This window comes from Pavona decussata, unplaced genomic scaffold (assembly GCF_977016875.1).
Source record: "Pavona decussata unplaced genomic scaffold, jaPavDecu1.1 SCAFFOLD_39, whole genome shotgun sequence".
NCBI lineage: Eukaryota > Metazoa > Cnidaria > Anthozoa > Scleractinia > Agariciidae > Pavona > Pavona decussata.
Window position 1 is genome coordinate 606,250 of NW_028145461.1, and position 23,929 is coordinate 630,178.

A 23,929-nucleotide genomic window follows, 5' to 3' on the forward strand; every position below is an offset into this window, starting at 1 on the left:
TAATGAATCCCACAAAAGACATTCCGACACGGTAGAGTGAACTCAGCTGCTTAACAAAAGGTGTTTTTAGTTTATTATAAAATTCCAATAACTAATTGTCCCTTTTTCTTTTTGGATCATAATAATTATCGTAAAAAGAGCAGCTTATTAAAAGTTTAATTTAATATACTTTTTCAGGGACTCGTCATTATACATCATTGCGGAGGATTTTTATAAATGAGATTGTACGGTTTCTATCGCGAGAACATCATATATTGTGCATTGCGATACACCAAGAGCCTGAGAGAGAGAGGGAAAGTTATTATACTGTTATTTAAAAATCAATAGTTAGGACTCTTAAAAATTCAAATCCACTTTGCAGATTGCTTTATTAACTGAGATGATCGATGCTTCTATCGAATTTAACTGATGTCTTTTAAAATCAAGAATCTGAAGAATGTTCTGCTCGTTCTAAAGTAATTTTAAGTCCTTTTGTTTTAAACTTTTCGGGTAATGAGTTTAACGCCGATGATATTAAAATCTCAATTTTTATCTTCAGGCGTCAACAATTACATCTACTGCACTAGAATTGCTATTTTCGTTTTTTCTTCTGTTTGTTTAAAAGCAACATTTGTGCTACAGGAGCCCCCATATTGAAATGCGGACGTTTTTACCTTCATTCACCCAGTACAGCCTGCAAAAACACACACACACAAAAAAATAAAATAAATAAATCCTTTACATTTTCCATAAAACTTTGTTCAGGTTATTTCGTGCAGTGTTTATTGGTAAAATTTCTACAGCTAGGGCCGGCGTATAAACGGAAAAGACGAAAATCCTAGCTAGGCCCGGGGACGAAGTTGCTCGGTAGATCTATTTCACGCTATCAACTCCCAGAGCCACTTGACGCGCCTTTCATAGCCAAATTAGTCGAGCCTTCGATGTCATCTCGGTTTATCTGATGCCAGTGGCATCTCAACATCGCCTTGAAAGTTCTGCGAAAGTCCCTGTTGAAAATACCATAAATTAGCGGATTACACCCTGAATTTAACATCGAGAACACTTCAGCGGCTTCTATAGCGAGAGACGAGACGCAGCTCTGACATGCGCAGTAGATGATGAGCATTATGTTGAGTGGCCCCCAACAGAGAATGAAGACTCCCACCACAATCGCCACCGAAAGGGTGATTTTACGCTCCTTCTCTAGCTTTTTCCGCCGTCTTTCTTGCTCTGTCCCGCTAACCTACGCAAAGAAACACAAAAAAATGACAAATAAGAAAAAAGCAAAAAAAAGAACAAAACAAAACAAAAACTATGGTCTCCTTTGGTCACGTTGCATGGGCCCGGTGCTGGAATTCTCACCTATTAACTAAAATTTCAGCCATTTCTCAGCTATCAGTCAATTATGCCGGATCTCAGCTATCTTTTAGTTCTCGCGTGTTTTTTGCGGTTTTGCCTTATATCAACGGTGCCCCTAACATCAGCCGAACACTGTCGAGTATCACCCGAATATTTCCGAACATCATTCAATTATTCCAATCTCTTTCGAGACTTAACGAACACTGCTTATCATCCGTCTGATGACCTCACGACTTCTAGAAACAACTTGCTGGGAGCTCCGAACCATCTTCGCTGGCAACTTCCTCCAGGCATTAACTACACAGTTAAGCCGGGTCAAGCAAAGATACAATTGACTCATAGGCCGAAAAGACAAAAACTCCTTGTATCCAATACAGAGTTACCAGTTACCCGCATGAAAGCGCCTCACGTCATCGCTGGCACCTACCAGAGTCTAAAGTTTGTCCGTTTTGACGCGTTTTGACATCAGAACAAAGCGACTTTGTCTCCGTGGTGAGTGGAAAAATTGGGCTAAATGATTCTCTCGATTAACATAAACTTTCTCCCAATAGATTGCTTGATCAAACATATCGGTCATGACAATCTGAACGAACCAAAGATCGATGAAATGTCTTAATGAATTACAAAATTCTCCCCAACTATTACCACAAGAGAGACATGACTATCAGTGACGAGAACATGCATGCTGATCAGTTGGAGCTCCACTGTTTCGGGTATCAGGATGTTCCTAATAGGAGCGCTGATCACAACAGAGCACACTGTATATTCTGATCGTTAGGATTAGTGGACTGAGTTAGCTTGCAATGGAAGCTCTGGCGAGAGAGCTTCAGTCAAGTGTAAACAGTGCTAATTTATATATTTCGCAGTATGAGATGGTACTGCAACTGCAAGATGGTGGACAAAAGGGTTTGAGACAAATATAACAAAGTATGCTGTTAACTGCTAATTTAGTGTGACCTAACTAAAGAAGCCACTTTACAACGCAATTTACACCCCCACACCCTCCCCCAAGACAATGTTGAAGTCCACAAGCCACTTTTTTCTCACACACAGACTCAACATTGCTAGAGGGGTTGGAGGTTGAGAAACAGAGATTTTCCGGTCGTGCGTATCGTGTTTCTGTCGCGTGCGTAAGGAACATCGTATTTAATGCAATTTGTCACAATCCTTTTGTCCTCGTAGTTCTAGTTGAATCGTTAGAGTGTAAAAATGGTTTTATAATTTTAACTCTCTTTATCTCGGCCTTTATATATAACGTTTGGCTCCATTTTGACAAAACAAAACCAAACAAAGCTATCAACAAATCGAAATCTAACCGTCATAGAAGCAATCTTCTGAGCCTGCAGTCGTGCCACTTGAAATATCTTACAGTACGCCAAGCAGGTGATGGTCAGCGGTGTCAGGCAGACGGTGATGTGCAAAAAGAGAATGTAACTTCGCGCGAGATTCAGATGATACTGGCAATACCCTCCCATGACACGAGGACGAACCTCTCGCCAGCCAAGGAATGGAAACACAGCCACAACAAGGGACAAAGTCCAGATGAAACCAATCACGTAAGCAACACGTCGGCTAGTGACGATGGCGTGATAACGGAGGGCGTTGTTTATTGCTGCAAAGAAAATGGAGAGGTGTATAAATCGATATTCATGAGAGAGAATTAGACTGTACATTACAATAGCCTCCGTAGCTGACGGGATGTTGGGCGAACGATCGGGCCGCGAGGGGCCGGAAAAAGTATTTTCTCACAGGTAACACCGCTAGTTGTCGCGGCTTACGACGCTAAAAAGATGGCGGCTACAGTACCAAAAGTTCATATTCGCACGCCGACAATACCGCCAGCTACGCAGGCCAACGTAACAACAGAATACCACGACGTCATTTGCTTCGGTGGCAAACGAGGTCTGAATTACAGAATTCTCTTGCTTCTGTTAAACAAAGTTCTTTTCTCTCTGAACTAAAAGACTGAAATATTTTACATAGCTGCATCAGTAGCGCATATTCAAAAGCAAACGCGGATTAAGTGATCTTTCAAAGATTTTTTTTATCCAAACACAGGACGGAAAATGCAACCATTGTGAGCAAGAGAGTACTTTCCCGTATCTGCATTAGCTAAGTCTGGAAGTGGATAGACTGTAATTACCTCATGAAATGTGTACGCGTACGATCTCTACGCACAAGAACACAGCGAACGAGAACGCCAAACGAGCGAGCCCCCCCCCCCCCCCCCCTTTTTTTTTTTTTTTTTCAAATCTGACGTGAATAACAATCGCATGAAATATCAAGCTCGTTCCTAGGGTCCTTTCGGGAGGAAGAGAGGGGACTTTGGGAACGAGGTTGACAAAATGCCTCCCATTGAATAATAATTGGCACTGGCATTTTTTCGCGGGCATTTTGCGGAAGAAAAATATTTTCACCAAAGCCGTCAGTTTACGCGAGCGCGACTGATACATTCTCGTGCACTCAGCAAAGCGAACGATGAAATTTCATTGATGACGGTTACGATTCGCTTTAATTTACAATGAAATACAAATGACGTTTCTCTTACCTAAGTACCTATCGACGCTTATGAACAGCAAATGGAGACAGGATGCGCTGAGGAACACCTCTGTGAGGAAGATAGTTGTATGACACAATTGTTGACCATATGCCAGGTTCGGACCATATTTCTGAGTGATGGAGATCAGAGGGAAAATGACCACACCTACTGGCAAGTCAGCAAAGGCCAGGCTCACTATCAGAGCATTGGTAGCCGAACGGAGCTTCTTGTTTATGATGACGGCTAGAATTACGAAGCCATTCCCTGAGAGAATCAAGTTGAGAGAATTATTGGCTGGATCGGAATGGCAGGGAAATTGCTCTTAAAAAACGTTTCATTCATTATGTAGTCATGGTAAAGAAAGAAAGTTGGCGTTAATTTTAACCTCGGGAAACGAAAAAGAAACTGAGATGAAAGGTTCATCTAATAGCCCTCGTTTTCGGCATTTTTAAAAGTTCCTAGAATGAGGAATTCCGCCGGGCCGTGGATTCAAAGATTTCCCTGTCTTGTCTTTCTAGCTTGGGTGTTTTGTTGGGACATATTCCGGATATTTCTAAATGAGAACACTCCGAAAAATTAAATTTATACTTCTTCTAAAACATAAATAAAGATACGATTCTTTTACTTTGGCCTTTTGGATATTCTACGTTACCAAGCAACAAATACAACATCGAATTTTAAGTATAATCCTTTTTCAGAATACACAGGATATGTCCAAAAACTCAAAAAACAAAACAAAACAAGCAAACAAAAAACGCTCTTTACTTTCTACAGCATGTGATATGTATCTTCGCTTATGACATCCATCCAAGGAACATTGTATAATATGTAGCTAATACACAACTGCTAGACGATAAAAGTCAACGTGTTCACTTTCAAATCCAGAGATACAAACTGTTTTCGAAGCATCATGGCCCCGGGTAAAACACCCAGCTCATGTCAACCGCCTTACATAACAATGCCTCTCTTCCTCTCGACGGCAGGAAGAACGGACAGACCCTGACAGTGCGATTGTAATTCTGTGTTCTCAGAGAGGATCTGGGAGTATCGGATAAAAGTGACATGTTCTTAATTAGCGACAGTCAAGTAAACATCCCCTGGAAGGGCGCTTTTCTCATTTCACAGTGACACTTGTTAGTCTGATATTGCGGCAATGTAAGGTTTTGATCGCAAACCATTTTGACAAGCATTTCCCTAGAGCGGAATTTGTTCCAGCGAATTCAATAGAAGTAATTGATAACGCTTTATGGGAGTAGACAGAAGAAAGAATGCCGATCATAAAACAGGAAATTCATATCCCGAACAATGACAGGCGAAAAATGGACGGTAAAAGTCGCTGTGTACCTGTCAATTCACCTGCCGTTGATTAAACATTTAAACTCCATCTAATACTTTTGCAGTTAACAAGATTGACTTTTTTTCTTCATCGGAAAGTTTCCGCACAGCCCCACACGTTAATAATTACACTGTCACCGTGACATTAACGCTCTTCCAAAACCGGCGTGCTTGGATAGAGATTCTGTAGCAACATGTAAACATCATTAATGTATGAGGCTGTGTGGAAATCTTGCCTCACTCCTGGAATGGGCGACAGAGCCAGAATGTCCCAGGTTTGCTGTGAAAAAAATCTTACATATATAGCTAAGTTGTGAATTCAAACCAAGCCGGGTCATTCGATTTTCTTGACACAGTTTCTAAAGACGCTTCCAGACAGAAAACTGAAAAACGCTTACCAAGACATCGTTCTCCCTTGCAAATACTTGTAAAATTTTTAATTTACTATATAATGCTAAAATAAATAAAAATCGCAGAAAAAAATATATATTTGACGCCTGGTTGAAAACACTATTCCGCGCCACGTTTGGCTTATTTTTCCAACAGCGGAGGAAAAACTGAGGAGGGGCTCTCAACAGTTCGTTTCGCACTTCGAAAATTCGGAGTTAGTTGTAAAGAAAATCTGTAATTTTCTTTGGCAAAATGTAAACTCAAAATTTCGTAAAACTGATAAAATAATTCCTTTCGTTTTCAGAGGGGCAAATATCTCGTTTAGAATGCGAAAAAAGGTCAGCTAGCATTTTTCGTAAAGTCACCAACAGCTAGTAAATTCAAGAAACAAGAGTCCGTTTCCCAAAACTTTCAGCGACTTAAATTTTTTCAACTTTAGCATTTGAACAGATCAGACAGTATTAAGGTGGCCGAACACAGTTTGCGCGCGCTTTACCGATTCTGTTAGTGATGCCATTAAGGACGGTGCCTACTAATATCGAAGTATTTTTGTGCTGCTTATGACTATGCGGGAAAAGCAGATCTTAGCAAGGCCTATTGGAATCCAAAACGAAAATTGGGGGTAGCCACGCATTTTTCAGAGATAATTAAGCAACAATATCTCTGAAAAGCACCAAAATATGAAGCAATGTATGGGATTTTTTCCTAAATTGAAGCTTAATTATCTCTGAAAAATGCATGGCTACCCCCAATTTTTTTTCGAGATACCAAAAGCGTTTGCTAAGTTCTGCTTTCTCCGCATAGTTTTAAACCGCGCAAAAATATTCCTGTATTGGCAGGTACCACCCATAAGAAAACCCGATTATCTCGAGATGCGCAGAACGTATGCGCAGTAACAATAGTAGGCACCGTCCTTAAGTGCGCGCTGGGATTATTGTAAGCAAATACTATCGATCCCTCGATTTTATACTAAATGGATCACAAAGGTAAGTTTAGCTCTTAAAATAACTCAGTTTCTTGTTTGTGAATCCTTCTTCATTTATCGCCGAACAAAACAAGTGAGTTCACGTATTCACTTTCACATCCAAGCATCATGGCGCCGGGCAAAACACCCAGCTCATGTCAACCGCATTACATAACAATGCCTCTCTTCCTCTCGACGGCAGGAAGAACGGACCCTGACAGCAGGATTGTAATTCTGTGTTCTCATAGAGGATCTGGGAGTATCCGATAAAAGTGACATGTTCTTAATTAGCGATAGTCAAGTAAACATCCCCTGGAAGGGCGCTTTTCTCATTTCACGGTGACATTTACGGTGGTATTAGTCTGACATTGCGCCAATGCACGGTTTCGATCGCAATCCATTTTGACAAACATTTCCCTAACTCCGTAAGTTTAGCTCTTAAAATAACTCAGTTTCTTATTTGTGAATCCTTCTTCATTTGTCGCCGAACAAAAAAGTGAGTTCACGAAGAGCTAAGCCTTTTTGTACGCTTTTCATCTTTGCTAAGAAAAAATTAAAAGCCACGCATACGCATTTGAGCAAAAAATTGTGATTGGTTGTTTTAATGGAAATGAAGGAACCGATCGTTAGAATTTCGTGAAATTTGACAAAACAGTAGTTCTCTAAAAGCGTAACTCGCCTACAAACAAAAACCAAAATCTAACAGAGGGTGGGTTCAAAAAACATTTAAGTGCAAAACCAACATTTACAGGAGATCTCTCTGTTAAAATTACATGAAAGCAGCGTCACTATGTCAGTATTTTGTGAGTTTTTCTGGATACAAAAAATGGAAAAAATCTAACGAGTGCATTTTCTAAGGAAAACCTTTGTTTGTGGACGGTTAATAGCTTGCTGTGTTGCCATGGCAACGGCATCTTGCTCAACGAGAAGTATCAAAATTTATTCCTTCTTAGTTAATTTTGCACCATGCTAATTTCGGGTATTCAGAAGTACGTAGTTTTCAAATAATGTTTACTAACACCTGTATTCTTGAAAACTGTGTTCGGCCACCTTAAATCACGTGAATATGTTTTTAAAAGGTCGCCAAATGATCTGGGAACAAGGGAGACAACTTTTTAAGTGTTCTCCGTGTTTTCCGGTTCGTCCTCGGTGTAGAAAACCTGTAAAACTCGAACAAAAACAGAAACTAGCCTTAATTAAAGCAACCCTACGTGATATCGATGTGACTTAAGACCGCGAACTCTTGTCAAAAACGCATAATGGGAACAAATAACGAACAGGAACGAACTAAATTGCAGGAAGTAAATAGCTTGCAAAGAACAAATTGTATCATTTTCCCATCGATCTTAGCCCAGATCTGCTCGATTCATCGCTATGATATCAATTTTTCTCCCCCGCGAGGTACTAGTTTGTTTTTCGCTTTTGCAATTTTGTTCTAATATATCACAAACATTTCTTTTACACGCTCCGGTGACGATCGAGCTTTTGTTGCGGGGCAAATTTAAACGTTAAATATACATTACCAAGCAGGGGTATGAGGAACAGTTTGTAGAAAGTCAAACAAAAAATATAGGAATCCTGTAAACTAACACTGTTTGATCGGTTTAGATTCTTCAGCCGAATATCAGGGACGAAATATCGTATTCCTCGAATCTGATACGAGCCGGTATTGCTTTCAGAAAGCAAGATTAAAAGTCGCTAAAATTCCTTGTCGTGCAGTGAGGCTATTTATGGGACACTCACACTGAAAGGTTCCATTTGCCAGGATACCTGCCTGTCAAAACAACAACAACAACAACAAACGCGTCGTGTTTGTTCCGATTTCGAGCTGGTATCGCATCAGCAAAATGTCGTGGCACCCAAAGGTTCATTTCGGTGAACATCTATTTGGATAGTCTAAGAAAAAATAACTGTTTTTGTTCTTTCCATCTTTTTTTTTTTTTTTCCTTTTTTTTTTCTTTCATGGGGAACGGATGAAAAATGTCGGAAAGAGAACGAAAATCAATATAACCCGGGCAGCCAAAAGCAGCTTTTAAATTCGGGGAAAAGGGATCTTTTCCCTAAAATTTTCCGCAGCGTCCTCAGTTTAAACATCCAAACAGATGATATAGTACATAAATAAAGAACTTGGAAAACAGAAAAAAGACGTTTGAGGTATTGGGTTAGGCTCGATTTCCGCCGCTCTCTCGAGTCCGGTCTTTGTTCCTCCTCGGGGGAGGAGCGCGGGCTCGTTTCCCGAACAGCGGCTGGAAATCGAGCCTAGTATTGGGTGCTCTCGCTTAATATCACACAATCATTGCCCAGACAAGCCAACAAGTGTAATGTTTCTGAAAATGACAGGTTTGGCGAAACTTGAGCGTTTTGAAAGAATAAAACAATTAATTTGACGGCTAAACGATGTGGTCAAATTTTGGACATTTCCATGAACAAAACAAGTTTTATTTTTCACTTCGTAATGTTTGCGCAAGAAAAAAATTGACAGGAAACATGCAGTTTTGTTATTGAATATTAAATTCAGTTTTGCTCCAGGAAAAAAAGTAAATGCTCTCCAGTTTGAGTTCATTACATGCGGTTTTGTAATTTTGTAATTTCTGAAACATCCATGCAGCGAGTGATCGCCATAACTGTTACAATATCAGTTTTTCCACAATAGAATTGCCTTCGTTATTAAAACTAAAGATAATATCTCTTATGTTGGGATATTAAAAAATACTCATTATTCTCAAATCAATAAAAAGAGTTAAACCGACAAACAATTTACAAATCAAATTATCCGCGAGACTTTAATTTATTAAAATCTGATATATTTCCTCTGAACATTGAATTTCACTAATCAGTCTCTGCGATTTCCGAGTCTTGTTCTCGCTTAAATTATTGAAATAGAAATTTGCCATCTAGTCTAATATACGGTTTTTATATCAATTTAGCTGAGCTTTGCCTGCAAATACAACTGTTAGAAATTTAAATGATGGCTTTTTCATTTCTTTTAATTTCTCTCATTCAATGCACTGGAAACAATTTCAATATTGGCCGGCTTTTAAAAAGAGAACTGTCGACTCCGTCATCTATGTTGTTTGATCATTCCTGACAGTGCTTCGTTTGTTTAGTACCTCGTTCTTTTTCGTTTTGCCGCTGGTGAAATCGAAGCTGTTTGAACTCGGGAGTATCAGTTTGTGAATTTTAAGAACCTAACAGATTTAATTCACTCAATAAAAGGCGAATTATCACCCTGGAAGACGAATGGATTTTCGGCAATTTCTGAGCAATTGAGAAAAATTCGGATTTCACAAAGAAGAAAACGTTTGTCGAGAGTGGCCATATGGCATCGATCAAATCATGGATATTAGGCTATCGAACTCTTGTGAAATTAAATTGACACAAATCTATTAAATTGTGTGTAAAATTCATTATCATACAGGTTCTAAATCTTAACTACATACGCCGAACATCATATTGAAGTCCACCCCCAAAAAATTAACGTTATATTTAGCGGAGAGAAGCTGAAAAATGGGTTACGGTCATGACGCAGATGAGCTTTTTCTTTCTCGAAATAAACATTTTAAGACAAATAAAGAAAAGAGTCCTCGTGTAGATGGATGAGCCACTCATTTTACCCCACAGATGACAAACAAATGGTTGTTTTTTTAATTTTCTTTTTTATCCTTACTGCATTCATGCCCTTGTGTTTAGATACAAAGTAGAGTTTAAAGCAGCAAACGAAGACAGAGAACTAATCCGACAGCAAAATAGCTCTCACGGCGATAGTCGCCGATAGTTTTGTTTAATCAGGTGGGTTTGAATATCATCTGGAAGTACATTGTAAAAAGCGAAAGAGCATGATAGTCTTGTCTTTTTAAAACCACCCTTCTCCCTCTCATGCAAGAAATGAATAAGCCTTGGTGATTAGATATATACTATAATTTTTTTTTAACCCGAACACTCACAACACCAAATTACGCTCAAGATAAAGAAAAACTGCTACAATTTAAAAGCAACGAGATTACGGGGAGTTAAGAATAATAGCTCTCATCGCGAATTGTACAGCAAACCTCTACAATTCGTATCACTCACAGAAACCACGAGGGATGTACTGCTCAACAAAACATTCAACTGAATGGTCTTATTCGGGGGATCAAAAGCTGGAACTACCTTGTACAGCATAATAAACAACAACAAATGAAAGGAAAGTACCCCTTACGGCTTTCATTTGAATGGACGCACTTTGGGACTTCATCCACAGCCTAAAAAGTTAGGGCACCTTGTGCAGCATAATAAACAGCATCAAACACTTTTGTGCTCACCTTGATTTATACATGAAAAATCATTTAAATCGGGAAGGAATTGGGGAAATCTCGAACAAAATCCCTTAAAGTTTCGTAAAAGGATCGTAGACAGATGAATGGTGGACTACCAATGCTACGATTATTATGGTTCAATTTCTCACAAAAAAGAAAATGTCTATTTGGATCATTTTTTTTTTCTTCGACTTAGTTACGAAATAAAGTCGCTTTCAAAAATACCACAAAGCAAGAAGAAAATAGATTCATTTATACAATTCCATCGATTAAAAATTGAACGCTGTAAAATGGAACTTACCCAGCACTGTTAAGGGGAGCGAGACAATAAACGCTGTATAAAAGAGAATTTTCAGTTCAAGCGGATGATGCGGCTGTTCAAAGCTCTCGTCTAACGTGGAATTCGCCATCGGTAAAATATGGGGTTATAATCATGCCTTGGCGGTGAATACGATTTGATGTCGAACCCCGTTAAATTGCCCAAGTATAGAGAGGGCACATAAGTGGATGAGATCAAAGGGACACAACAAATTGGACCGAACTTTTAATATCGGCGAAGTAGTTTTCTAAAGCAAATATTATTCTGCCACGTGATTCTTTTGTCCACTTGTCTCGAAGAACGACCCATTAGGCCATTATTTGACCTATAAGTGACACACTCAGGTAGCCAAACGATCAGCTTGGAAAACATTTTCTGAATCCGTAATACGATGCGAAGCGAAAAAAAAAGACAAACGTTGCGAATGACGAAGGAAATCAAATGCGTCGAACCAAAATTAAAACGTTTTCACTACCATCTTAAAAACGCATGCGGAGTTTTGACTTTCAAAATTTACTAAGCAAGCAGCCGAGAACAACTGATCTGGGAACCGTTCATTTATTTCGAAAAATTCGAATCGTTTTTAAAACGTTCACTGGCCAGCAAATTTTTGCTCAAAGAAGCAAGACAACAGATCTCGGATCAGGTAGTATTGTCGCTTATCATGTATTGTAAATAACGCAGACAACCGAAAATTCGCTTGAAGGGTGCTTTCGGTAAATATTGAATCTTTAAGGTCTAATTGTGGCGATTTATTGGTTTTTACAGGTCATGGTTACAAGGAATTGATATTGGCAGGTGACACTTCGATCAAACTAAATCGTGCCGCCTTTTCATCGAGTATAATTGCATTTTCCGCTATTATGTTCACATAGCAAACACACTTCGTAATTATATTTCTGAACGAAGAGGCAGGCACTTTCAAGAATGAACAAAAGAAGCTAACGTGATCTTCTTTGATATAATTTCCGATAATTTTTGAGTTACCTCTAAGATTGCAGTTTAGAACTCCGAAGAGTGTGTCCTTACTAGGTTGACAAATCTTCAGTTTTAACCCTTTCAGGACTGCCCAAGGCCCATTTGAATAATGCAGCTAAAAAAATACTGCTCAGTAGTTTTCGCTGGATTGAATACAGCGTGGTTACACAAAGCGACTCAATCTTCAACAGACAAGAACTACACTGTACAGCACAACTGACAAACAGAACCCACCACAACTAAAATCACTATTCAGAGGCTGCTTTCATGTGAACGTTCACAATTCACGATTTCACCCAAGCTAAAGGCAGAGGCCCCTTGTACAGCACACTGATGAAGAGTACTGCTCAGTGGCTTTCGGCAGTCGAGTAGTCACATTTTAGATTTCAGCCTACACAGAAACAACAGTTAAAACCATGCTCATTACACGACTAACGGTTTCGACTTATGCAATGTAATGAAATAAATATGCCATTCGAATTAAATAACCTTGTAGCGTGCCCTTAGCTTGTGAATGCGTGTACCCGGTTCTCTTGGCCGTCGACATGATTTTTACAAGTGTATTTTTCCACGTCTCCTCTCTTTCACGTTTTTTAAATTCTTTTTCTTATCCGATAAGAAAATCAAGTTTTGTTTTATAGATAGCGCCCAGGAGCTATACATGGAAGTTGTTTTTTCTCTCTCATTTAGCCGGGCATTTAAGTCAGTATTTGTTGGGCACGCGCAATCTACTTGTCTATCGCTTGCTCACTGTGCCATCCTCTTTTCCAAATATGGCACATTCCGCCATGTTGACAAACAATCCCGTCTCAACCATACCTAAAACATTAAAGAAATGTGCATGAACAACGTTAAAGCCTTAAAAAATAAAAACAGCGAAAGATCCACTCAATTTCTCAAAACGGCTGGCTGCAAAGTTAACTTGAATAATAGAAGAATGAAAACAAGCGAGAGAGTAGAGGTCAAATTACAAATATGTTGACGCCTTCACGAGGACATCGTTGACGTCGAGGTACTGGGTTCGTGCAAGATCTTTGGGGAGCTCTAGAAACGACGGCAGTGACAACGTCACTACAAGTTTTTTCAAATGTCGTTTCGATTATTCCAACTTGCTTAATATGGGCATGCAAATGTAGGTGAAATTTCCTGGAGTTGAATTCTTAGAGACCGCTTAGAGTTTAGAAAGAGAAAGAAAAATTCGTCCTCCATTAAACGTCCCATCAGGAAATTAGTTTAATTTAATTGAAATTTGAAGTTTATTTGCCTTTGTTTCTAACATATTTACAATTTATTGAGTGGTTAATGTATGGCGAGGTGACCTCTAGAGACCACCAGGCTTATAGTTGAGGCCACCTCGTACCTAAAAAATATATGCTTATATAGTTTGTGCAACAAGTGTGCGGCTTTGCCAATTCATTGTGATTATTTTATTAAAAACTCTAGCAGTTTATACTTAAAGTTGGGAAAACTTGTCAGAGAAGTGATTGTAACAGGAAGGGAATTCCAGATCTTTGGGCCTTGGTAAAGAATTGTGAATTTTTTCAGATCAGTTCGGCAATGATGCACGCGATAGTTGTTGGCAGTTCTGGTGCTATAGCCATGAATTTGACTGTTTGTCAAAAACAAGTTGAAAAACAAGGGAGGCAAAAGGTTGTTGTGATAACAGTACATAAATTTCGCTATTAGAAACGTATTGATTTGATAAATGGCTAAAATTTTTAATTTGGAGAATAAAGGAGCAGAATGTGCTCTATAGTCTGAATTGGTAATAGCTCGCACAGCCCGTTTTTGCAAACAATAAATTCTATTTAAGTTAGTTATGTATGTAGACGCCCATGTAGAATTACAATAGGTAATATAAGGATAAATTAGCGAGTAGTACAAAGTAAGTTTAGTTTTTGAGGATAGATAGAAGCGGGACCTGAATAACATTTTAATTGATTTAGAGATTTGTTTACATAGATAGCTGATATGATCTTTCCAAGTAAGGTGCTCATCAATATATACCCCGAGAAATTTAGTAGCGTTGGTTCGTGTTAAAAGTTGGCCACCAAGGGAGAAGGAAAAGTAGTCGTGCGGTGACGGCAAGGAAATCTACCAAAAAGTGTAATGCACGTGGAGAGTTGTTGTTTTGGTTACGCTTTTCTTTGACGTTCTTGTCGCTGTCGTCGTCGTCGTTGCTAAGGCTTCCAAGTTCAACTATTAACCGTGAGCAGAAACTTAAGTATAAGATCCTAACCTGGTATTAAATTCAGCTGCGTGTTCAGCTCTTTCCAGTCATAAACCTAAGGTTACAGAATAAAACATCAGATTGAAGTTCACGAAATAAGTAATTGTAAATGAACACGCTAGACTTGAATGAACTTTATGGGGAAAAAATACATTAATTCTCTGCTGTAAATGAACCTACTTTTTTGGATTTAGTCTCGCGGTTCGGGAGCCATTCAGAAAAGGAAACAATATTGGAGAAGCAATATGTTTTGTTTCAGCTCATCAGGTCATTCCAGAATCCATTACACTGAAAATGCCACTCGGGTACAACTTTACTACTAATACAAGTGTGGAACAAATCGATTGAGAGGCTGAGTACCTCATCAGGCGAGGATATTTGGTGGTTTAGACAAGTTAAACTACAAGTAGGTCTTGGATTAAGGACGGGGCCTCCTTTTGCTACTATGCAAAATTGCCTATTGTATCTGAATTTAAATTTCACCTTGTCAAAAAGACAATCAACGATGAAGTTGCTGTTATCTGTCACTACAGGACCCTGCACGATAAAAAACCAACAACGTATTGTTATATTATGCATAATAATAAAAACTAAAACTCATTTTGCCAGATATTTTGTAGTTGTTGTTGTTGTTGTTATTTTTTTATGAGGCTGAGCGCGTCTCAGAAATGGCCTTTTTCGGTAGTCTGTACACGCACAGTCCACAAAAAAACAAAAATCCATGGTAAAACATGACTTTTTCACAAGTCTTATCAATGACTTCTACACTGTATTTCTCGCTACTACATGAAAACATAGTTAATAAAAGGCAATGGTATGAAACCTGACAAACGTCTTTGTTATACGTTTTTGTTTGCCTTTTTGGCCTTGACCCTGCACAATCAACAATAGAATTTGGAATGCGTTGGAGCAACTGACCAATCGAAACGTTTTGGTTAAGATATTCAACTGTGGTGACTGAACGTTAAAACAAAGGATTGTGCAGGTCACTGCAGGGTCGCGGTCCTTCCAACATAAATTGCAGCACCATTGTTTTCATGGCAAGGTTTCCTAATCAGTCCCTCAATTAACTATGATGAAAATAATGCCGCTTTATTATGTTCCCAATTTACATGTATGTACATGTAACTTATTTTCATTCTTGTGACCCTGATCTGCATATAGTCCAATGTCCTTTACTGTACCTCATAACGCTAGTTTGCATTGCCTGCACTGTATACTTACAGCTTCATTCTTGTGACCCTGATCTGCCTAATTAGTCCAATATAACACATAATGCTAGCTTCCATTGCCTGTACTGTATACTTACAGCTTTGGCCTTGGCCATTCTTAGAACAGGTTTCAGCCCAAGTTTCTCCATCTTTTTCATGACTGGTACATAGGCCATTGGGATCACTTCCACTGGAATTCCCTTCTTCCACTGAAATACAGACACATACACTGATTCATAGGAATTATTTTTGACACAAACAAGTACAGTATGAAATGTGGCAGCCTGTGAAAATGGACAGCGCGCATCCGTTTGTGCCCTTTAACCCTTTAAGCCCTAACAGTGATTAGCATCAAATTTCTCCTTGTAATATCAATGCTTATTCAACACCTGAGGTCATGAGAATTAAGGATATGATCACTCAACTCTCAAGGTGAATTTTCTTGATATTTTAATAACTTCTCCCCAGTACTTTTATAAGAAAAGTATCCTTGGGGACAAGGTAGGAGAATTTGTTCTTTGATATTAATGGTTAGAGGGTTAAGTGAATGAATTCAAAATGGTTCATTTTGTTGCTCAACAAATGTTGAATGATGTTGTGATTTGTTAATTGAATGGTTATAGCTGCCACAATAATAACTTCAATTTTTGATTTTTTGAATGTGTGAGGTATCAATTAATAAGTTTTTTAAAAAACTAAATTGATAAATGTAATGTAGGGTATGGGTTTTTCACTGATGTCAGTTGTCTGACATTTTCAGCAGACCATGCAAACTCGAATCATGCCTCTAATTACAATGATTTTGTAAGCAGTGTGTGTTTCTTCATTGTAAGTCATAAACGGGGTACAGGGTGTTGATTGCCTGGGTTGCACATCCTTACACACACTTGGTTTGAGTGTCCCGGTACCCCCAGGAATAACTGGCAAAAGAATCCGGTTCTGTTATAATTATATTCAACATTCAACATGTTGCATGGCCTATTTCAACATTAATTTTGATCATGTAGCATGACATCAACGTGACAGAGCTTGTCGTGCTTTTAAATGTAGATGCCGGACTACTCATAAAGTGGAACTTAAATTCCTGCTTATTACACATTGGATGAATTGAGATTGGCATGGTGAAAGCAAGACATTTGAACCAGGCCCCAAAAAGGGTTCATGTTAAGATAGAACAATAACTTACACTTTCGCCCAGCTCTTTAGAATCTTTCCTAAGACAAAGAGACAAATTACAAACTTAAGGTTTTTTGTTAAAAAAAAAAAAAATGTCTTGCACACTCATACATGTAAATTTGCTTATTACAAATAATTATTGCTATCAAAATTAGAAACATAGAGAGATGGAGTACATGTTTTTTTGACCATTGTCGTTTTGTATGTCTACATGAAACAAAAATGTGATACAATTTAATATCTATATGAGTGTTCATTTATTTAGTACCTGTCATCTGCGATGATAACAAACTTTTTTGCACATGAAGCTACTATCTTCTCTTGGGTCAAACAGCCTCTAGATGAGTGTCAAACAAATTTCAGTAATCAACAATCCTGATAATCGGTTAAACTACTGGCTAAAAAGTCTGCCATTATATGAAAACACACAATCATATGCAATTGTTAGAAATCGTAAGCAATGGATCACAAAGTCGTTAGAGTAGATGTACATACATGTAAGTATGCTACATGTAGGCAACATAGATTAGCCTACATGTACATGTACATGTACTGTTGTAGCATGCATGTGTTTAGTGTGTGCGTTGGTCGCTTATTTCTGAACTGTACTGTAGTTTGGTATTAATACTATAATAATTGTTAAATTACACTCTGATTAATCTGCATGTGATACCATTTCCACTAATTACATTACAAACTACAGGTTGTTAATTAACTTGAGATGAACAGCCATCTGGCATCTTTTTGAGAACTTTCTGAAGCCATCCATTCAAACTGGCCAATCAAAATGCAAGGCAGATTACACTAGTACTGTACATCAAGTTCCATGACAGTCCACATTTCCAAACCTACCTCGACCCTACTGCTTTTTTTGAAATAGGGTGGGCGGGGATATCTATTGCCAAATCTTTCAGTAGAGTACTCATCACTCATCAGAAATTGGTGTCTTATAATGATACAGATGAAGACTGTATTTATGTCTTTTGTCTTACCCTCCTCCTTTAATGGCATTTAGGTTGCTGTCCACTTCATCAGCTCCATCAATTGCAACATCCAACTGCCAAATAAAACAATGAATAACAGATACTTAACAAACCTGAACCTCCAGCACCACCCTTCAAAATGACTTGGAGGTTACATAATTTGTGGTTGTGCACCATAACAAATCAAACGAGGGGTCTCTGTTTAGTTCTGTGATAATTACAGCCATTTACCAAGTCTGTACATTGGTTGGAAGACTCATGGCAAGCTACATGTAGCTATATCATTCAGGGACTCCTTGTTAGTTTTTTTCTTTGTCAGGCCTTTGCTGGCATTGCTGAACATGGCATCTTTCTTATTCTGTGACTGATGTTACAATTTACCACTTTTCTCTCTTTACACTTAATGAATTGATGCTTTCATTATCCTAGCAGTATCCAGGAAGCATGACGCAAACATGTACAAACCTACACTGATGTATTAAATGGCATGATCCATCAGACAAAATGTGTCTTCCAGTAAGCATAGTGGTTTCAGCATCCAACTGTTGTACCAAAGGTCATGAGTTCATTATTTTTCTGTCAGGGACTCAGGTTTTGTACTTTGTCCTTAATGCTCATGATGTGATGATTGTACATTGTACATTACATCTTTCTTATTCCATGACTTAAAAAGTCACAATGAATTTTATTACCCTTTTTCTCTCTTTACACCACAAAGGACACTCAATACTCAATACTCGAGAATCAAGTATTGAGGTTCGAGACTTGAGTTCCAAGTATCAAGACGCTTGAAGAATTTTTTGAGGATCTCGATGACAGATTTTGAGGAAGCAATTAATTTCTTGAACCTCAAACAATAACAGAGAACAAAAGCTATTTTCGCACATGACTCTTGTATATGTATTCTCTTCTTAGTTTGGCCGAACGTTTAACTAAAACCATATCAGCGGCAGTGAGTGTACGTTGAATTTGTTTAGGTGCATTTCCTCATTCCACGTCATTCGTCATGGTCAGGAAATTAAAACATGCATAAATTTTTCATATGCTACACCAAATCTTTTTAATCAAACTTCAAACTCAATGAAGCAAACTAAACTTCAAGATCGCCGCTTTCTTGGCCGCTGTTTAACAAGCTGATGTAACACAATCACTCCTGAAATATCCTCGCTATGCAACCAAAATGCTGCGTATCATTCTTACTTGATTGTACTTGAATCTTTCGATTTAAAAAATTTTGGTTTTTACTATTGATAGTCATATCACATCTCACCTCAGGATGTCTGTCCAGGTCACTAAGGTATAATTTGTGTTGCGTGATAAGTTGTTGAGCCTATCATGAAAACAAAACAAAAAAAAATTAAAATCACACATTTGCAACATGTAATTCGGTTTTATTACACTGTGACTGCAAAAACCACAGACACAAATTTAAATAATTTCTGGAATGTTTATTGTGTTGGAAAAGAGAATCAACCAGATACTGAATGAATAAACTGCAAGCAGTAACTGTACACTGAGTAATTCTTTTTGTGGTTTAATCTAGGGTATGATCTACTAGGCCAAGCAACATATAAACACTCCAGAATGTTTACAGTTTTACATTTGCATAAAAATTATTCAATGCAGCATCTTGTTGACTTGTTAAAGGCGAAACAAAATGATTAAGTTAATAAAATTATACAGTGATATGGACAAAATAAAATTTCCCTAACTGAAGCAAACGTACATGTATTCTGTTATCCAGTTGAATAAATTTCAAACCATGTTCTTCCAACATCGACACATACTGTATATGTATTTATGCTGAGTTGAAATTTACAAATACTACAAATTAAAAAAACTTTATGTTAACTAAAGAACAGTGCCTACTAACACAAACAAATTACAGCGTTATTCGCCAGGCCTATTGGAATCCAAAAAGAAAATTGGGGGTAACCACGCATTTGTCATAGATAGTTAATAAGCAACTTATAGTAATTGCAAAAGGTTTACATTGTAAAATACATAACAATGTAGATTGTAAATGGAGTTGTTGTTGTTGTTATTGTTTTTTTTATTTTTTAATTGAAGCTTGATTACATGTATCTCTGAAAAAAGTGTGGTTACCCATAATTTTCTCTTTGGATTCCAATAGCCCTTATGCTAAAACATTCTTCTTTTCTTGTATAGTCAAAACCATGCACAAATACCTTTGAATTAGGAGGTAATGTCCTTAAGAAATCAGAGTTTGTAGTAGCAAAGGGAGGCAAAGTCCTTAACTAGTGTAATTTTTCACAAAATAATATTACATTCCATATAAAAATTAACAATGGATCAAAAACATTCACCTGAAATGAGGATGGAACACAGAATAAATTTAAATTTTCATCTTTGACTTTTTCAGCTATAAATCAAAATTAAGAAAAATTATTGATGCACAAGAAGATGCAACACAGAGAAGCGTCCATTACAAGGAAGGTATGGAAACAGGTGAGTACGTTGAGAGAGTGGAATCGTCATCGGATGAGGCAGAGTTTCCTTTATGACACTTTCAGAAATACATGCAAGTACTAGTAAATGATGATGATGATGATCGACGATCATGGTGCACCTTGATTTGCATCTCAGTGCATTGTGGTGTCCCCAATACAAAGATACATGTAAACTGAAAGATTAAACCTGAAACATTTACATACAAGGCATGGAACTTGTAACTTACCAATTCGTTCAACTGCAAACACTACTGTTGATCCAGATCCGATTCCCAGCACCTGATTATTCTAGATATATGAAAATATTTTTTGGGGAACAACAATTAATAAAAAATTTAAAACTCTGCTGACAGACCCCTGCTATTCCCCCAACCCCCTCCCCCAATGGGTCCAGAACGTATTGACCACAGAATGCCCCGTGCATTTTATATATTTTATTTTTATCCACTCCTGGGATGGTTTGGCCATTAGCCTCTAATTCCATTCTCAACATAGTTGTGTGTGCCTGATGGGGATTGGGGGTGGGGGAGAGAACACAGCAACTATCTCCTTCACTCGTAGGTCCATGCAGCACCCTCCCCATCCCTCTCCACCCAACCAACACAACTAATTTTGATTCACTCGGTGTTTCTTTGGAAACTGCGAGGCAAAATAAGTATAGTTATTCATATGAGGTAGCTATAAGCTAGGTTAGATTTAATTAGAAGCATGAAACAAATAATACCAAGCGATGGGAAGCCATCCTGAGATTGCAAGCCCCGGCATCGCAATAACCCCATTAATGAATGAATGAACTTTACTAAGGTATCTAAAGGTATTTAGAAGAGAAAAGATCCCTCCGTAATAGGGGCCATCTGACTAGCTATGCAGCTCTGAATTATGAAAACTAATTGCAAACTTAACCTTACGTTTGCATAACTTTCTTTGAGTAAGTTAAAGTTGGCTAATGCCCGAATCTGAGCAAGACCCACTTCAGCTTAACTAAAAATGCTGCAAATTGCCACTCGAGTTCATGTCTTTTTTTTTACGTTGAAACAAACCTTAACATAAGTATCAACCGCATATCTTGCTGCAGCCCGTTTTCCAGCATCCATTACTGCTTTTCCAGTCGAAATAGGACGACACAAACGAAGAACTGACCCACGAACAAGCAGCGTGTTCAAAATCATGAGTCAATCGAGTCAATCATGAGGGAATAAATTTACCGCCAAATCAATGTTCCGTCCAGCGGTATCTGCAACCGGAAATAGAATTACCGGGAAAATCGTCTACGATCATCTGCAACTCGTTTGCAATGATTTTTTTTTCTCAAAGATCAAAACAGGGACGTTGCCAACTAGAAGATGATGAGACATTTGGGTTTGCCGTGGTTTAAAAGATTATTTTATCCAACTGATCTTTGGGGGGATTACGGGATCTTTGGTCCATATTGCTTCGTAACCACGCAGCATTACATCACAGACCAATATGGCGGCGAGCGGGCCAACTGTGTGGTTTCAAACAATTGTAAATATAAGACCAAAATCTCGCGGCGTCCATAAAATAACGGATGAAATTGAAAAAATCTCAGAGCTCAAGAAGTACAAGATCGGTCTGGCGCATTTATTACTTCAGCACACCTCAGCGAGCATATGTGTGAACGAGTGTTGGGACTCGTCGGTTCGAACTGATATGGAGATGGTGCTGAATCGTCTTGTTCCAGAGAATGCACCATACACACATACTCTTGAGGGATCGGATGACATGCCAGGTGATATATTTCACGTTTATCAATTTGACTTATTTCGTATAAACGATCTCGGCAAGATACAGAAATAAGCTTATGTCATAAGAATAGTAGTGGAGGGGTGGGATGTTCCGGGCTGGATGTAGCCTCAAGGGGCAGGAGCCCGGGGGGGGGGGGGGGGAGGACTCCCATATAAAGGGGTGACGGGGGTGATTGTCGTACCCTTTAGGGTTAAAATTTGTGGTTTGCTAAAATCTAAAATGACTAGCGTCAGAGGTATGGTGGTACCTTTTAGGGTATAATTGGGCCGAAAAACATGAGAGGAAGTAAATGTCAGTCAACTGATTTGGTATCTCTTATTGGAAGAAAAAAATTGTTCAGACCACGCCCACAAAAGCAATTCTGGTACCTTTTACAGGTTCTTTTCAAAATTTATGTCGATCACCCCTCCTGACTTTTGTATGGAAGCTCCCCCTCACCCTAGTAGAGGAGGTGGCAGCCTGTAAGCAAAAATGCCAAGGAGGTACGAATGAAGGTTACAATATCAGGCCCCAGTTGTTCAAAGGCCGGATAACTTGATCCGCTGGATAAGGCACTATTCGGGGTCCAAAAACGTTTTCCAAGGTTTTCGTACACTCCTGAACTAGACTGTGGTTAGAGTGTACATATTCGCTTGTACACGACGAAATACTGAAATTTTTGCACAGATTGAAACTGTCGGATAGTGACTTATCCACTGGATAAAGTTATCCGGCCTTTGAACAACTGGGGCCAGACCTATAAGTATGAAAAAATGCCTGGGGAATGTTTGGAGTAGAGATAATTATACAGGCCAGTAAAGTATGTTTTTTTTTTTTTGGGGGGGGGGGGGGAGGGGGCAGGGAGGTGGGTGGGTAAGCACTGAATGTGTGGCCTAGTTGAAGTTTGCTTATCGCATTGAGGTGGCTTCCCAAAAGCCATCTTGTTGAAATAGATAGTAGATGGCATGCGGATTAGTCACGACTAGCTGAGTGTTTTCATACTCATTGCTGGCCAAGGAATCACTCCTTCAATTCCACCTGTGCATTCCACTTAAGAAGGCCTCTTATTATCTGCATGTAACCTGTCATTAACCTAATGTGTTTATATGGTATATTATTGACAGCGCATGCTAAGACAGCCCTTGTTGGACCAAGTGTGACAGTGCCAATAACAAACGGGAAGTTAAATCTTGGAACCTGGCAGGGAATCTGGCTTTGTGAGCACAGGAATCATGGAGGATCTCGAAAAATTGTGGTAACTCTTCAAGGTGTACAGTGAAGGACACCCTGAGAAATATGAAAAATGTTGTATATTGAACAGCGAAGTCATCATTTGATTTTGGTATTTAAAATACACATATTTGCAAGAACCGTTGGTGTGGGAAGTTCAATCCAATCTCTCTTAAATGAATATTTTGCAATCCTGTCCATTTTTGACTGCCTGATGTAGAGAAGTGCCAATCTTAAAGGAAGATATGTAAAGTTAAAGAGCATTTTATAAAATTTAAAAATAAAATCAGTCAATCCACCTAGAAATAAGGTGGAAAAATTCATTCTTGGAAATTCGTTTGGTAGAAAATGTTACCCTCTTAGGTACGACTTTTCAGTTCTCGCATTAATGGCAGCACACGATGAGGGATCACCCAAACCAATAGCTAGTGTAATAAGACTGATCAATCACTAGAAAGATTCACAAAGGAAAGAAATGCTCGAAATCAACATTGGATTTGCATTGGAGGAGCAGGGAGTGCGAGACTAAAATGTAGCGGAGTTTCTCAATCAGTGTTCTTCTTGCCTCAAAACAATGTCCGGTATGCAACCTACAGGACGCATCTGAAGAAGCTCGTACGATGTACGCGTACGATAGTTCAAAGAATGTCTGCAGTACGTTTAACATCGTGTTCCCCTTATTAACTGGTAAACTATAAAATCAGTTACCGTTACCCTCCAGAAC

The 23,929-nt window shown here is 38.6% G+C and overlaps 3 protein-coding genes across 3 annotated transcripts; 1 reads left to right on the top strand and 2 right to left on the bottom strand.

The window, feature by feature from the left end:
* Positions 1-52: 52 nt before the first annotated feature.
* Positions 53-11,605, bottom strand: LOC146483331 (adenosine receptor A2a-like). Its single transcript, XM_085106114.1, has 4 exons — positions 11,163-11,605; positions 3,887-4,141; positions 2,655-2,950; positions 53-1,222 (listed from the first exon to the last, which is right to left on the bottom strand). The coding sequence occupies exons 1-4, from the start codon at positions 11,269-11,271 to the stop codon at positions 866-868; spliced, it is 1,017 nt and encodes a 338-aa protein (XP_084962240.1). The 5' UTR covers positions 11,272-11,605; the 3' UTR covers positions 53-865.
* Positions 11,606-11,910: 305 nt separating this feature from the next.
* Positions 11,911-21,428, bottom strand: LOC146483332 (ribose-5-phosphate isomerase-like). The gene is made up of 11 exons (XM_085106121.1): positions 21,270-21,428; positions 20,457-20,517; positions 20,086-20,141; positions 19,029-19,088; positions 17,768-17,832; positions 17,044-17,112; positions 16,786-16,813; positions 15,698-15,808; positions 14,872-14,925; positions 14,398-14,443; positions 11,911-12,977 (listed from the first exon to the last, which is right to left on the bottom strand). The coding sequence occupies exons 1-11, from the start codon at positions 21,396-21,398 to the stop codon at positions 12,895-12,897; spliced, it is 762 nt and encodes a 253-aa protein (XP_084962247.1). The 5' UTR covers positions 21,399-21,428; the 3' UTR covers positions 11,911-12,894.
* A 202-nt stretch (positions 21,429-21,630) lies between these two features.
* LOC146483333 (uncharacterized) lies at positions 21,631-23,528 on the top strand. The gene is made up of 2 exons (XM_085106126.1): positions 21,631-21,979; positions 23,100-23,528. The coding sequence occupies exons 1-2, from the start codon at positions 21,697-21,699 to the stop codon at positions 23,252-23,254; spliced, it is 438 nt and encodes a 145-aa protein (XP_084962252.1). The 5' UTR covers positions 21,631-21,696; the 3' UTR covers positions 23,255-23,528.
* The last annotated feature ends 401 nt before the right edge of the window (positions 23,529-23,929 follow it).